At 49.7% G+C, this 14,981-nt stretch overlaps 1 protein-coding gene across 5 annotated transcripts in view; it reads right to left on the minus strand.

Moving 5' to 3' along the window:
- The window catches only part of WDR17 (WD repeat domain 17), a 112,364-nt gene that overhangs the window by 69,184 nt on the left and 28,199 nt on the right, over positions 1 to 14,981 (minus strand). For all 5 annotated transcript variants that reach the window (XM_074991858.1, XM_074991857.1, XM_074991861.1 and 2 more), the window contains one exon: positions 3,620 to 3,871. In XM_074991858.1, the coding sequence (XP_074847959.1) occupies positions 3,620 to 3,871 (252 nt within the window). The remainder of the gene's footprint in view (positions 1 to 3,619; positions 3,872 to 14,981) is intronic.

Here is a 14,981-nt window from a genome sequence, read left to right on the forward strand (position 1 = left end):
GCCTCCCAAACCCCGTGATTCCAGGACCAGCCACCCAAGCCTCATGAGCCCCTGAAGCCAGCCGCACAAACCCTGCGAGCTCCCCTCTTCCAAGCTCCCTCTCATCCCCCAAAGCCAGGCACTATTAGCCTTCCAGTCTCACCCCATCCACCTCCCCTGAGCCAGGCACACCCAACCCCCATCTAACTCCATCCTCCTCCCGCTTCTCTCCCCAACTCACTCACTCCATTTGCAGGAGACAGATAACTCCAAATGGGTCTTCACCGGCTGCCCGCTTTTTACAGTGACTGCACCGGGTCACCCACGTAAAATAGTAGGAGCTGAAAGCCGGAAGCAAAGGCTAGCTTTTTCTTTGGGTGGAGGGAATGACAGGAGGGGGGACTTGGTCACCTTGCACCTCCCCCCAGAATTTCTTCATGACCCCCAGGGAGCATGCCCCCCAGTTTGGGAAATTATGATTTAGACCATCCCCGATCGGTGTCTATCTAATCTACTCTTAAATATCTCCAGCAATGGAAATTCCACGAACTCCCAAGGTAATTTACTCCAGGCTGTGGCCACACTTAGCCAAAACTTTGAAATGGCCATGCAAATAGCCATTTTGAAGAGTACTAATGAGGTGCTGAATTGAATATTCAGTGCCTCATTGGCATTAGGACGCTTCAGGCTGTGGCGCTTCAAAAGAGCCACTTTTGAATGCTTGCGGTTCGGCGTGGCTTCATGGGGGTTTCTTTTCGAAAGGACCCTGCACATTTTGAAATCCCTTTATTCCCCTCCGCTGACAGGAATAAGGGGATTTTGAAAGGTGCAGGGTCCTTTCGAAAAGGACTCCCGTGTAGCTGCGCCGAGCCGCGAGTGTTTGAAAGTGGAGCTTTCGAATTGCCATGGCCAGAAGCATCCTAATGCAAATGAGGCACGGAATATTCAATTCAGCGCCTCATTAGTAATCTTTGAAATGCCCATTTGCATGGCCATTTCGAAGTTTTGGCCAAGTGTCGCCACAGCTCCAATGGTTAACCACCCTGACAGTTAGGAAGTTTTTCCTAATGTTGACCTAAACCTCCCTTGCTGCAGTTTAAGCCTATTGCTTCTTGTCCTACTCTCAGAGACCAAGGAGAACAGTTTTTCTCCCTCCTCCTCGTAACCTTCTTTTAGTTACTTGAAAACCACTATCATGTCCCTTCCAGTCTTCTCTTTTCTAAACTAAACAAGCCCAGTTCTTCCAGTCTTCCCTCATGGATCACGTTTGCTAGACTTTTAATTATTCTTATCACTCTTCTCTGGACCTTCTCCAATTTCTCAGCATCTTTCTTGAAATGTGGTATCCAGAACTGGACACAATACTCCAACTGAGGTCCAATGGGCGGTGAGTGGAGCAGAAGAATGACTTCTCATGTCTTGCTCTCAAAACTCCTGTTAATACTTCCCAGAATCATGTTTGCTTTTTTGCAATAGCATCACACTATTGACTCATATTTAGCTTGAGGTCTACACTATGACCTCTAAATCCCTTTCCACAGCAATCTTTCCTGGACAGTAGCTTCCCATTTTATATGTATGAAGCAGACTGTTTCTTCCTAAGTGGAGTACTTTGCATTAGTCCTTATTAAACTTCATCCTGGTCACCTCAGACTCTATCTCTAGTTTGTTCAGATCATTTTGAATTATGAGCCTATCCTTCAAAGCAGTTGCAACCCCTTCCATCTTGGTATCATCTGCAAACTTAATAAGCATACACTCTATGCCAATGTCTAAATATTTGATGAAGATATTGAATAGAACCAGTCCCACAACAGACCCCTGTGGAAACCTGCTTGTTATGCCCTTCCAGTATGACTGAAAACCATTAATAGCTACTCTCTGAGAATGGTTATCCAGCCAGTTATGCACCCACCTTATAGCAGCCCCATCTAAACTATATTTGCTTAGTTTATTGATAAGAAGATCATGCAAGACCATGTCAAATGCCTTACTAAAATCTAGGTACCCCACATTCACCACTTCTCCCTTATGCACAAGACTGGTTATCCTGTTAAAAAAGGCAATCAGATTGGTCTGGTATGATTTGTTCTTTACAAATCCATGCTGACTGTTACAGATCACCTCATTTTCATCCAGATGTTTGCAGATGAATTCCTGAATTATTTGCTCCATTATCTTTCCCAGCATAGAAGTTCAACTGACTGGCCTGTAGTTTCCTGGGTTGTGCTTTTTTCCCTGTGTATAGATGGCCACTATGTTTTCCCTTTTCTAGTCTTCTGGAATCTCTCCTGACTTCCATGATTCTTCAAAGATGATAGCTAAAGGCTCAGAAACCTCCTCTATCTAGGATGAATTTCATCAGGCCCTGGTGACTTGCAGACATCTAATTTTTCTAAGTAATTTTTTAGGCATTTTAGGCATTTCTTTATTGGCCTTCTTTGTGAAGGCCAAAACAAATAAGTCATTAAGCACCTCTGCCATTTCCAAGTTTCCTAATAATGTTTCTCCCTCCTGAATAGTGGACCTACCCTGTCCTTAGTCTTCCTCTTGCTTCTAATATATTTATAGAATGACTTCTTGTTACCCTTTCTCTCTGTCTCTCTTTCTCTCTCTCACTCCCCCCCCAACAATTCTCTTGACATTAAACCACAATTTCCCCTTCATTGCATGGTTCAGAAATGAAAAAGGATTGGAACAAGCGAGTTCTAAAACCCTCAGAAAGGTAAGAATGGCTCGCTTACTCCCGTCCCCCTGCCAATTAAAATCCATGCTGAAAAAATCATGGCTAAGCTGTGTGCACCAGGAAAATGGAATAGGGATTGAAATCAGAAACAAGAAAGATTTTGGCCATAAATGTTCTCAGTTATTCTCACGGGGAAAAAAGTGATACACAAGATGGAACTACATGAAGTGATTTTCTGTTCTGTTGCTTCATTTTATGTGATGATTATGATGACAATCACTTGTTGCCAAGTATGATCACCTTCCTTGGGAGCTGTGGATTCTCAGTAGGCTAATAAGGCCTACCCTGGAATCACAAGTACCATGACAGATGTTTCCAGATATGGCAGGAGCCTGTTGACTATGATTGAAAGCCAGTCTCTCCTTCCTCCGGTGCCTCTTGTCCTCCTCAGCTTGTCAGTGAGCAAGCTCAAATTGCAAGGGGACCATCACATAGGACATTTTGTGTGATCCTGGGCAAGTGTCTCCCAAGCGCCATTGTCAACATTGCACTTCTTTAAGTTATGCTTCAGCACGTCCTTATAACATTTCCCTTGTTCTCCTATGTTACTGTACCCTTCTTTCAGCAGAGATAACAGCACCTGTTTTGGGAGGCAAAGGTCTGGCATCCAAACAATATGACCAGTCCAGTGGACTGCTGAATGATCATTGCCTGCATACTGATAGTCTTCCCATTTGATCTTCAAGATCTTGTGAAGGCAGCACTGGTGATGCCTTTGAAGGACTTACAAGTGATATCTATAGGTTGCTAAGTACGTAGGCTAGAATAAATGAATGCATTTAAATATTTGTTTCTCTTGACAGGAAAAGTCACAAGGTACAGAAAAGATTAAAACAGATTCAGTGCTATATTTATAATCATTCAATAATTATGTAACCAGTAAGAAAAGATTACCTCCAGTAATAAACATTCCAGGAGCACTCGGAACCCAGGCTAAGCACTGAACTGATGCTGCTGCACTAGGAAAATTAAAAGCTGTGATACAGCAGAGAGACTCAGAATCAACTAGGCGAATGCCATTATGTAAATTAGCAACAAGAAGATAATCAGTTGACAGAGGGTCCCATTCCAGGGCCGTCACTGGATCCTCTTCATCTGTTCCTTCAAGAGACTCTGGTCTCAGGACGTGTTTCTGACTCTTTGAACCTTTAAAAGCAAAAGGCAACAGACCACCTTAACTTACATATAGTGATCATCAATCATAGTGATGTTATGCATAGCTTTGCTATTTTTTGCTTGAGTTGGCAAACCACAGATATTTTCCCCCATCACACTCAGTACCTTGTTCCACAGGCTGTACTGTTGAAGCCAGCTAAACTCATCGTCTGCTGCTTTCACTAACAAAGGTAATTCTGAAGCCAGCACACATTTGCATTACTTCCATTCTATCTTAATGATGGAAAGAACAGAGCAAAAAGCACGGCACATGTTTAGATTCTGCAAGCCCCTACGCATGGCTTTGCAGGATCAAGCCCCCAATGCATCCCATGAAACATTACTCAGCTACCCTAGCAGTAAGCCCAGAAACTTGTGTTATAAGATGGCACTGATTTTTATTACAGAAAACAATCCCAATCACAGGTAACACAAATCTCTTTTTTTTCCTAAAGTGATGGTATTCTATTCAAAATAAATAAATGAACATGCTGTGCTTCTTCTCTAGCAACAATGCATTCATTAAGTATCTCCCAAAGATAAAAAAGCTGAACAACTTTAATTTTGACAACTAACAATACCAATAAATTTTGTGTCATTTTGACACACTAAAAAGTATGTTACCCCTTTGATGGATTTTATTTAATGACTGATGTAGAACAAACAAAAACTATTTGAATTAGCATTAAAAATATTGAACCCAGATTTCTGTTCAGTGGGGAATATTTTTTCTCGAGTATTAAAATAATTCACACTATAATTTGATAGGTGTGTTTGCACAGAAGTGTATAGTTTTTATGAGATAGAATTAACCACCACCCGTTACTGCTGCTGTTTGGGCAAACAATATACATGTCAGACTGGATAATAACGAATAGATGCATAAATTGACACACTATTCTGATCCTTTTTCTCAGTTCTGTGGTTTAAATATACCTATTTCAACAGCTACCATCTCAGTATCTAATCAAAGCAAGTCAATCACAAAGTGGTTCCAATTTCAACAGATGTGGAGAGCTGGTCAGTTAAGCAACTGAAAAGTTTTTATATATTTTGTGGAATTCTTCTCCGAACATCTTGTTTGCAATTCACTTCAATCAATTTTTGACAAATATGGGGCCATTGATGCTCTTTTCCACTTTGGTCAGTGCTCAGTGACCTTGGAATCTTGAAATTTTGCGGGGAGGGGTGTGTGCAGTAATACCAATTCCAAATTTTGGTGGCACATCCTTCATTACACAAATCTTTGACGACACAGTGCTTGCACGTAGTATCTGGGAAAAAGTCCTCAAACATCTTTACAGGCAACCATAATCAATTAAATTCCTTTGGCAGGGTGCATTTCTTCCTTCTGAAACTAATTGTTCACAAAAGCAAAAGCTTTCAAAATCATTTTCATCATTTAAGCTAAAAATAAGAATGAGTGATAACTGCCAACAGCTTTCTTGCACCAATGGACAGACTGCCATATTCACTGACAAAATCTAACAAATAGCCTGCATCTCTTCCAAATTACTGTGAATTATTTCTAGGTTTTTCATGTGACCAGTCCATCTTGTTTCTAAGTCTTTGCAAGCACTGGCCCTTAGACAGCACACTCACTTCATGCTTGTGGGAAAAAATGACTACAGAAAATGTATATAAAATTGACATTTGCTACTGCTGAGTTCTTGTCAGACACATCAGTGACCACCAGATCTAGATGATGACTCAAGCAGTGTGTTTATTTTCATGTTTCATCTCTCTTGCAATAGGATTTTCAACACCTCCTTTGTGCATTGATGTAACTTTTGACATAAAAGCAAGAACAAAGTATTTTGAGGGCTAAGACAATTTGTGGTGGTATTTCAAAATGTGTTGTGTAGTATCTTCAGTAGTGAGGCCGCGCTATTGTGCTATGCCAATAAGTCTCTTTGGGCTTTGAAATCAACACAAGTACTATAAAACAGAAGACACACTTTCGACATTCACAGCAGCCTTTTGTAGCATGTCACTTCAGACAGAAAATCTTTACTACTTTTTCTAAGTAAATTCAACTATGTCTTTCAAAACCATCTTCATTATATCAGTTATTTCAGTCGAAATATACTTCACGTTTTTCAAAAGGTTTCCAAGGCATCCTTGAATTTTGACTCTTGTCCTGAAGTAAACTTAAGCAGGTTGATGAAAATTTCTGAGTTGTCCAAAATAAGATTTATGCCCCTGAAGTTAATTGTACCTTGATCTTCTCAGAGGCAACTCATTTATCACAGCAATCTGATTACTTTTTGCCAGTCTTTTCAAATCATTATTTTTGTTTCAATTTGTGAGGGTGATACCAAAGCAGCAAATTATGGCAACTGACAGAAGAAGTTATGATAAAACACATATCTTAATCAAATTCATAATTCCTAATTAACCATACTGAAAAAATAAAAATAGTATTTTTTTTGTATGCTGGATCTACCACATCAAAAAGCTTTGCAGCTTTCCTCAAGATAAGGAACTTAGGCTGTGTCGATGCTACCCTCTTCCTTTTGGAGGGAGCATGTTAGTGAGGCAGTTCGGAAGATGCTAATGAAGTGCTGACATGAATATGCGGCACCTCATGAGCATAATGGTGGCTGTGCACAATTTGAAAGTGCCGCTTTTGGAACGTTGCCACCCTTGTAGATGGGGGCTTTTCAAAAGGAACCCCTGACTTTGAAAGCCCCTTTCTTCCTAGAACCAAATAGGAAGAATCGTGCACAGCTGCCATTATGCTAATGAGTCACCACAGTAGCATCTTCTGAACTGCCTCATTACTAGCCTCCTCCTTTCGGAGGGGGTATGTTATAGACACAGACTTACAGTTTAGAGATTGTAGTGAGCCAGTGTGGCCTCCTGCTGACTCAGAAGCAGAGGAGGCTGCGCAGAGGCACTGGTGGGCGGGCCCGGAGCCAGAACCCCAGAGGCCCACACCTCAGAGGGCGGGGCCTAGAGCCAGAAGGGCCAAGGACGGGGCTCGGGACCCACTAAAGCCTGGGCCTCCAGGCACGGAGTGAGCACCTGCGCGAGCTCCCCGGTGCCAGGGGCAGCGGGCCCACTGCCGCCCGACCGGTCTGGAGGAGCAAGCCCCCAGCGGCCCAGAGCAACCACGGATCCAGATGCCCCAGGGGGACTACCTGGACTTTCCAGAACTGCCAGGACCCTCATGCCGGTGAAGACCCCCCGCCTTGGAGGAAACCCCGGGCCCTGCCAGTCCGACGAGGGCTAGCGACCACGAGGCCCCAGGAGCGGCCTGCCCCGGAGCTCCAGGAGGTCCCTGTAGCCCCCAGACCCAGGATCGCCTCGGGCCCACCATGCTACCGCCGCCGGACTACCCCAGTGATGTGGACATGACCGACTGGCGGGAACCCCAAAAGGCAGACGATCTGGAGGGGGCCGACCCCACGAGACCCCCTGACCAGATGGATTGGGACCTTTCCCCGGTGGAGGTAGAGGTAGAAAGTGGCCCGGGGAACTCTGCTCCCGAACCCATGGCGGTGTGTTGCGGCCTGGATCCCCACCGCCGTGGTCACGTGTAAGCGACCCAAAGGGCCCCGGGCCGGGTCGTGGTGGTGTGGGAGGGCCTGTGACCCCCTACCCCCCTCCCTCATGGGGCAAGCCCTTGCTGGGCTTGTGCTCCAAACCCTTGTGCTGCTGCCCCGCCCCAAACTGAGGGCTGGGCTTGGCTTGTACTATAAACTGTGAACTGCTGCCCACCCAGGACTGAGGGCTGGGCTGGGCTTGTACTATAAACTGTGGACGGTTGCCCGCCCTGAAGTAAGGGCTGGGCCTGTGCTGTAACCCTTTTTGTTGCTGTGCTGCCCTGAGCCAAGGGCGGGGCCTCCCAGGACCACCGGTGTGGCTGCGGTCCCCTCAGGAGCTATAGGCACTGCCCTAGCACCGGACGCCTACACGTGGTGGAGAATGAGGGTACTCGGTCCCCACCCCTGACGTAACGGGGGAGGGAGTGGGCCCGCAGGCCCACAGTGCAGAAGAAGTCCCAGACGGAGGGAGTAACTATACATGGATTTTTTTTTTTTTTTTTTGTTGTTGGTGTCCCCGCTCCAACGATGGAGATTGATAAGCTGCTGAAATACTTAGCGGACAGTCACCAGAAGCAGCAGACGGCCCAGCTACAGCAGCAACAGCAGCTGCTCCAGCAGCTGGGAGTGCAGCAGACCCAGCTACTGCATGAACTGATGACCCAGAACCAGAAGCACCAGAGACAATGTTTACAGCAACTCGCAGCCCTGCTGCCATTGCCGGCAGAGCCACGGCAGTGAGCCCAAGGGGGAGGCCCCGCATCAGTCCCGCCGGTACAGTTAACAAAGATGGGACCAGCAGATGATCCGGAGGCCTTCCTAGTCACCTTTGAATGAGTAGCGGTGGTGGCTGGGTGGCCTCGGAACCAGTGGGCTACACTGCTGGCCCCTTATTTGACCGGGGGGGCCCAGAGGGCTTATCGGGCATTATCTACTGAAGATGCCCAAGATTACAATCGAGTGAAAGCAGCCGTCCTTGACGCCCTGGACGTTAGCCCTGAGACCTTCTGCTGGCGGTTCTGGACCTTGACCTATGACCCGGGGGCTCGGCCGCAGTGCGTGGCACAGGAATTAAGGGACGTGTGCCGGCGGTGGCTACAACCGGAAGCGAGGACCCCCCTAGAGCTCATGGAGCAGATGGTTTTGGAGCAGTTCCTCTGCATCCTCCCACCAAGAGGGTGGGCTTGGGTGCGGCGCCACCGACCTACCACCGTTCAAGCTGCCATCAACCTCATGGAGGACTTCCTTGCTGCGGAGGAGCCAGAGGCACCCACGGGCTCGGCCCCGTCATCACGGCCCACGCGCCGGGGAGTCGAGAAGCAAGGGGAGCCCTGCTCCAAACTGCCTGGCCTGCTACGGGAATCACCTGGTCTCCATCAGAGGTTACCGCGGAAGCCAGGCCCCGGTAACACCCAGATGGGACCTGAGGGGGCCACCAACACGTGGCCACGAGGTCCAGGGGGGTGCCAGACCCACAGGGGGCCCCAACCAGTGCTAGGACCCTGCTTCATCTGTGGGCAATGGGTACATCTCCAAAGAGACTGTCCAGAACAATTCTGCAGTTTTGGCCAGGTATGGACAGCCGAAAGGAGGGCCTGACCCCTGCAGGTGCCCCCGATTATGGTCCCAGTCCTCGTTGGAACTGAGCCCACGACCGCCTTAGTGGACTCAGGATGCAGCCAGACCCTGGTCCGCCGATGGGCCGGCCTGGAGGCTGACCCTGCTCTAGTGACCATTCGACTACAGTGCATCCACGGCAACGTGCGTCCATATCCCAGAGTGTGGGTGGCCCTGACCGTTGCGGGGGTGACCCATCATGTGGTGGCCAGCTTAGCGCCCCAACTGGCGTACCCAGTAGTATTAGGGCGGGACTGGCCAGGCTTCGTAGGCATCTTCCACCCGGCCGCCGGACTTAAGGGGGAAGATACCCCTGTCCTGGAGGGGAATACGCTGGAGGATCCGCCCGAGGAGAGGGTAGGGCTGGACCTTGAACCCTTAACTGAAGGACCTGCCGAGGGCTCAAAGGGGACCAGCCCCAACAACGGGGTAACCTCAGATTTTTGTCAGGACCAGAGAGACGACCCCACGCTAAGCCGGGCCTATGCCCAGGTCATGGCAGTCGACGGGGTGGCAACAGACCCCCAGCTCATGGCACAGTGGCCCCACTTTGAGCTGCGCCATGAACAGCTGTACCAGGTGGACTGGGACCCCCAGACCCGGGAGCAAAGAACGCAGCTACTGGTGCCGAAATGTCACCGACGGGCCGTAATAAAGTTAGCCCATGATATCCCCGTCGCCGGCCACTTGGGCCAAGAAAAGACATTAGCCCGGATACTTTCCCGGTTCTTTTGGCCAGGGGTCCACCAGGAGGTCAAGAACTATTGCAGTTCCTGCCCCGCGTGCCAGCTTGCTGCCCCCCTGCGGGTCCCTACAGCCCCGTTAATCCCAATGCCAGTTGTGGGGACCCCGTTTGAGCGGGTGGCCATGGATCTGGTGGGCCCACTCCCTAAAAGCGTGGCGGGGTATCAGTTCGTGCTGGTCCTTGTAGACTATGCCACCTGTTTCCCAGAAGCCATCCCGCTATGCAATATTACAGCCCACACTATCGCCGGAGAGTTAATGAAGATCTTCGCCCAAGTGGGGCTGCCACAGGAGCTTCTCACAGACCAAGGGACCAATTTTACATCCCGCCTGATGAAACAGGTCTGTACGCTCCTGGGGATTAAACAGCTACATACCTCTGTATACCACCCCCAGACAGACAGCCTGGTAGAGTGGTTCAATCGGACCCTGAAAGACATGATGCGGAGGTTTCCCCCGGAGGACCTGTGCCAATGGGACCAGCTACTACCCCCCTTGCTCTTAGCCAGCTGGGAGGTTCCCCAGTCTTCCACAGGTTTCTCCCCATTTGAATTACTATATGGTCGCCGCCCGCGGGGAGTGCTTGACCTCATGCGGGAGGTTTGGGAGCAAACTGCGTCCCCCTCAAAGGGGCTACTAGACTACGTCTTCCAGCTCCAGAAGTGCCTGGAACAGGTGGGGGGCCTCGCTGAGGAAAACCTGAAAGCTGCACAGGCGTCCCAAGCCCGAACATACAACCGGGAGGTGCAGAGCCGCAGTTTCGAGCCAGGTGACCGGGTCTTAGTCCTGCTACCCTGCAGCAAATTGAAGTTACTGGCTAGGTGGCAGGGACCGTACAAGATTATTCGAGCCGTGGACCCCGTTACCCATGAAGTTCATCAACCAGACCGCCGAAGGAAAACGCAGTGATACCATGTCAACCTCTTAAAACCATGACAGGACCAGGAGGGCTTCATGATCAATCTCTTCCCCCCGGACCCCGAATTGGGACCCCAGGTGCCCCATGGGGAGGAACCTGCACAACCAGCCCTTGGGCCCACGCTGACAGGAGAACAACGTAAACAGGCTCAGTACCTCCTCCAAGCATTCCAGAATAACTTTACCGCCCTCCCCGGACACACCTCCCTGGTCTGCCATGTTATCTGTACAGAGCCTGGGAAGGTGGTTCGCGACGCCACGCGCCCACTACCCTTCTGGATGTGGGAAATAGTGGAAGAGGAGGTACAGGCAATGCTGGCCCTTGGAGTGATAGAACCGTCTCAAAGTGAGTGGCGCAGTCCCGTAGTGCTAGTGCCTAAGCCTGACGGTACTCGGAGGTTCTGCATTGACTTTAGATGGGTGAACGCAATCTCCAAGTTTGACGCGTATCCAATGCCCCGGGTTGACGAATTGTTGGGACGTCTGGGGGCGGCCCGTTATTTCAGCACTCTCAACCTCAGTAAAGGGTACTGGCAGATCCCCTTAGCGCCTTCGTCACGGGAGAAGACGGCCTTTGCCACTCTGTCGGGACTGTGCCAGTTTACCCGAATGCCCTTTGGTCTCCATGGTGCTCCGGCAACCTTCCAGCGGCTTATGGACCATCTACTTCAGCCCCACCAGGACTATGCCGCGGCCTACCTCGACGACATCGTGATATATAGTCGCCATTGGGAGGAACACCTGGACCTGCGGTCCTTAGGTCACTGAGGGCAGCCGGCCTGATGATGAATCTGAAGAAGTGCCGCATTGGGTGGCAAGAGACAACCTACCTCGGGTACACTGTCAGAGGGGGCCAGGTAAAGCCCTTCATGGACAAGGTGCAAGCCCTAGCGGCCTGTCCTCCCCCCAGTACTAAACGGCAGGTACGACGGTTCTTGGGACTGGAGGGATACTATCGGCGCTTCATCCTACAATTTGCCTCAATTGCCACGCCCCTGACGCAGCTGTTGACAAAGGCCCAGCCGCAAAGGGTGGTATGGACCGCGGCCACGGAGAACGCGTTCCGAACATTGAAACATTGCCTAACACAGGAACCCGTCCTCTATCGCACCGACTTTGCCCGTCCGTTCATCCTGCAAACTGATGCCTCGGGGGTAGGCCTAGGGGCCGTCCTATCCCAGGAGATTAATGGGGAAGATCATCCGGTGGTCTACCTAAGCCGGAAGCTTTTCCTAGGGGAACAACGCTACGCAGTAATAGAAAGGGAGGCCCTGATGGTGAAGTGGGCCTGTGACGCCCTTAGGTATTATCTGTTGGGAGCCCCCTTCATCCTAGTCACGGACCATGCCCCCTTGCAGTGGCTGTCCCAGATGAAGGACAACGCCCGAATCCTGTGTTGGTATTTGGCGTTACAGCCCTACGCCTTCGATGTACGTCATCGGGCAGGTAAGGACCATACCAACGCTGACTTCCTTTCCTGCCTGGGGGGAGATGGAGGAGTCCACCCCCATGGCACGGGAAACGGGCTTTGGTGGGGGGTAGTGTAGTGAGCCGGTGTGGCCTCCTGCTAACTCAGAAGGAGAGGAGGCTGCGCAGAGGCCCTGGTGGGCAGGCCCAGAGCCAGAACCCCAGGGGCCCGCCCCTCAGTGGGCGGGGCCTAGAGCCAGAAGGGCCAAGAGCAGGGCACGGGACACATTAAAGCCTGGGCCTCCAGGCAGGGAGTGAGCACCTGCGCGAGCTCCCCGGCGCCAGGGGCAGCAGGCCCGCTGCCGCCCGACCGGTCTGGAGGAGCAAGCCCCCAGAGGCCCAGAGCAACCATGGATCCAGATGCCCCAGGGGGACTACCCGGACTTTCCAGACCTACCAGGACTCTCACGCCAGTGGAGACCCCCCACCTTGGAGGAAACCCTGGGCCCTGCCAGTCCGATGAGGGCTAGCAACCACGAGGCCCCAGGAGCGGCCTGCCCCAGAGCTCCAGCGGGTCCCTGCAGCCCCCAGGCCCAGGATCACCTCGGGCCCACCGTGCTACTTCCGCCAGACTACCCCAATGATGTGGACATGACCGACTGGCCAAAACCCCCAAAGGTAGACGATCTGGAGGGGGCCGACCCCACGGGACCCCCTGACCAGATGGATTGGGACCTTTCCCCGGTGGAGGTAGAGGTAGGAAGTGGCCCGAGGAACACTGCTCCCGAACCCATGGTGGCATGTTGCGGCCTGGATCCCCACCGCCGTGGTCGCGTGTAAGCGACCCACAGGGCCCCGGGCCAGGTTGCAGTGGTGTGGGAGAGCCTGCGACCCCCTACCCTCCTCCCTCATGGGGCAAGCCCTTGCTGGGCTTGTGCTCCAAACCCTTGTGCTGCTGCCCGCCCTGGACTGAGGGCTGGGCCAGGCTTGTACTATAAACTGTGAACTGCTGCCTGCCCTGGACTGAGGGCTGGGCCGGGCTTGTACTATAAACTGTGGACTGCTGCCCACCCTAAAGTAAGGGCTGGGCCTGTGCTGTAACCCTTTTTGTTGCTGTGCTGCCCTGAGCCAAGGAGTGGGCCTCCCAGGACCGCCAGTGTGGCTGCGGTCCCCTCCGGAGCTATAGGCACTGCCATAGCACCGGATGCCTACAGAGATGGTGAAATGCAGGCTTTTAGACAGATCACGAACGTCGAGTTATATATATGATTTTGTGCAGGACTAGGCCCCAACACTCAAGGCCCCTGATGTGACACCAGAAGGTGAATCCCAACAGAATGGCATGAAAATATAAATGTGAAATGTAGAAATAGTAAAGAAGGAGTATCTGTAGCTTCTCTATGATTTGTTGCAGTCCAATCTACCATTGTACTAAAGTAGACTAGGGAATTTTCAAGTATGATTAAACCTTTGTCTTGAGAAATGTATTTTTCTAATTCCAGAATACAGATTTGATAAACATATCAGGTCCCATTTCTCCAGCATTGCCAGGTGTTCACACATACACCCACCACAGGAAAAAAAAAAAAAAAGGACTAAAAGGACTTAGCAGTTTTAACAGACTATTTCAAACACAGGAATGACATGCAGGAGAAGCATGTTGAGCAACATGTGCCCCATCTTTGTTTTTCTTTATTTTACTCATAAACCCAAACTGGCTGGCATGCTGAGGGGAATCAGGGAGTGGAGGTGGCTCTCCATCCCCAAGCCTGAGCCATCTCTGTTCTCCGTAGGGGCCCTGCCTCCCAGTTTGAAAGCCTCTTTGGGGTGGTCACATACCTCCCTCCTCCCAAATCAACATTTCCATATCGTCTCTGAAATCATGACAGGTTCATGTACTAACTGTCACTAAGAAAACCAGCACACCTTCTATATTTGTATTAGGAAAGTTAATGTTCAATTAAGTTAGAGAATTCCAAGATCTCCGAGTATCAATCAATCATTCTTGTGTATGATCTCTTTATATATTCTATTATCCTACGAAGTAGATGGTGAGCTTGGTCGAGTCCGGCTCTTTATGAGATGGGCAAATCATACATTTGTCCATTTTGAACATTTTTTTCTAGCCCCCTATTCCACCATGTACAGGAAGGGCCATGGTCTGTGGGGACAGGCTGTCCTTGTGGCGTCAATAAAGGTTAGATCAGCTACTGGTTCTATTGTACATTTTTAGAGTACAAAAAAACTAATACATTTTTTCTCTTCAGGTTCATAAAGGTAATACAATTGTAGATATCACAGTTGGAAATCCAAAAATATCCTGTAAATTCAAATATTCAGAATTATCATTGTAAGAAAATGTTCTCAAATTAAGCAATCCGAGTGACAGTTAAACTACCTTCTGGCTGAGACTGTCTTGATTAGGGTTTTCTTGGAACTATTGATTATTTACCCTCTTCTTTAAGGTCCATTCCATTTATGCACACCTTAACTCTCCTCTGTGAGAAGTCTTTGTGCCATAACAGGATTATTTAAGTGAGAGGCTCTCTCCACATTAGACACAGAAGTCGATGGCTGACAAGCTATTTCAGCTATGCTATTTGCATAGCTAAAACCGACTTTTCAGCCATCAACTTCCATGGCTGTCTTCGTGGAAGAAGGTTGACGGGAGGAGTGCTCCCATCAACCTTCCTTAATCCTTGCAGCTTGCAAGGAGTTACCGGATTGGTGTTGACCCCAGAAAGCACCATTTCTCCCAGAAGATCAACCCTGAGAGGGTCAATCTTCCGAGATAACGTAGACGTAGCCTAAGTAAAGTAATGCACATGCTCAACTGGATGCAGGTTCTGATCCTTAACTAATTATAT

Source organism: Carettochelys insculpta, chromosome 4 (assembly GCF_033958435.1).
Source record: "Carettochelys insculpta isolate YL-2023 chromosome 4, ASM3395843v1, whole genome shotgun sequence".
In the NCBI taxonomy this organism is placed as follows: Eukaryota; Metazoa; Chordata; order Testudines; family Carettochelyidae; genus Carettochelys; species Carettochelys insculpta.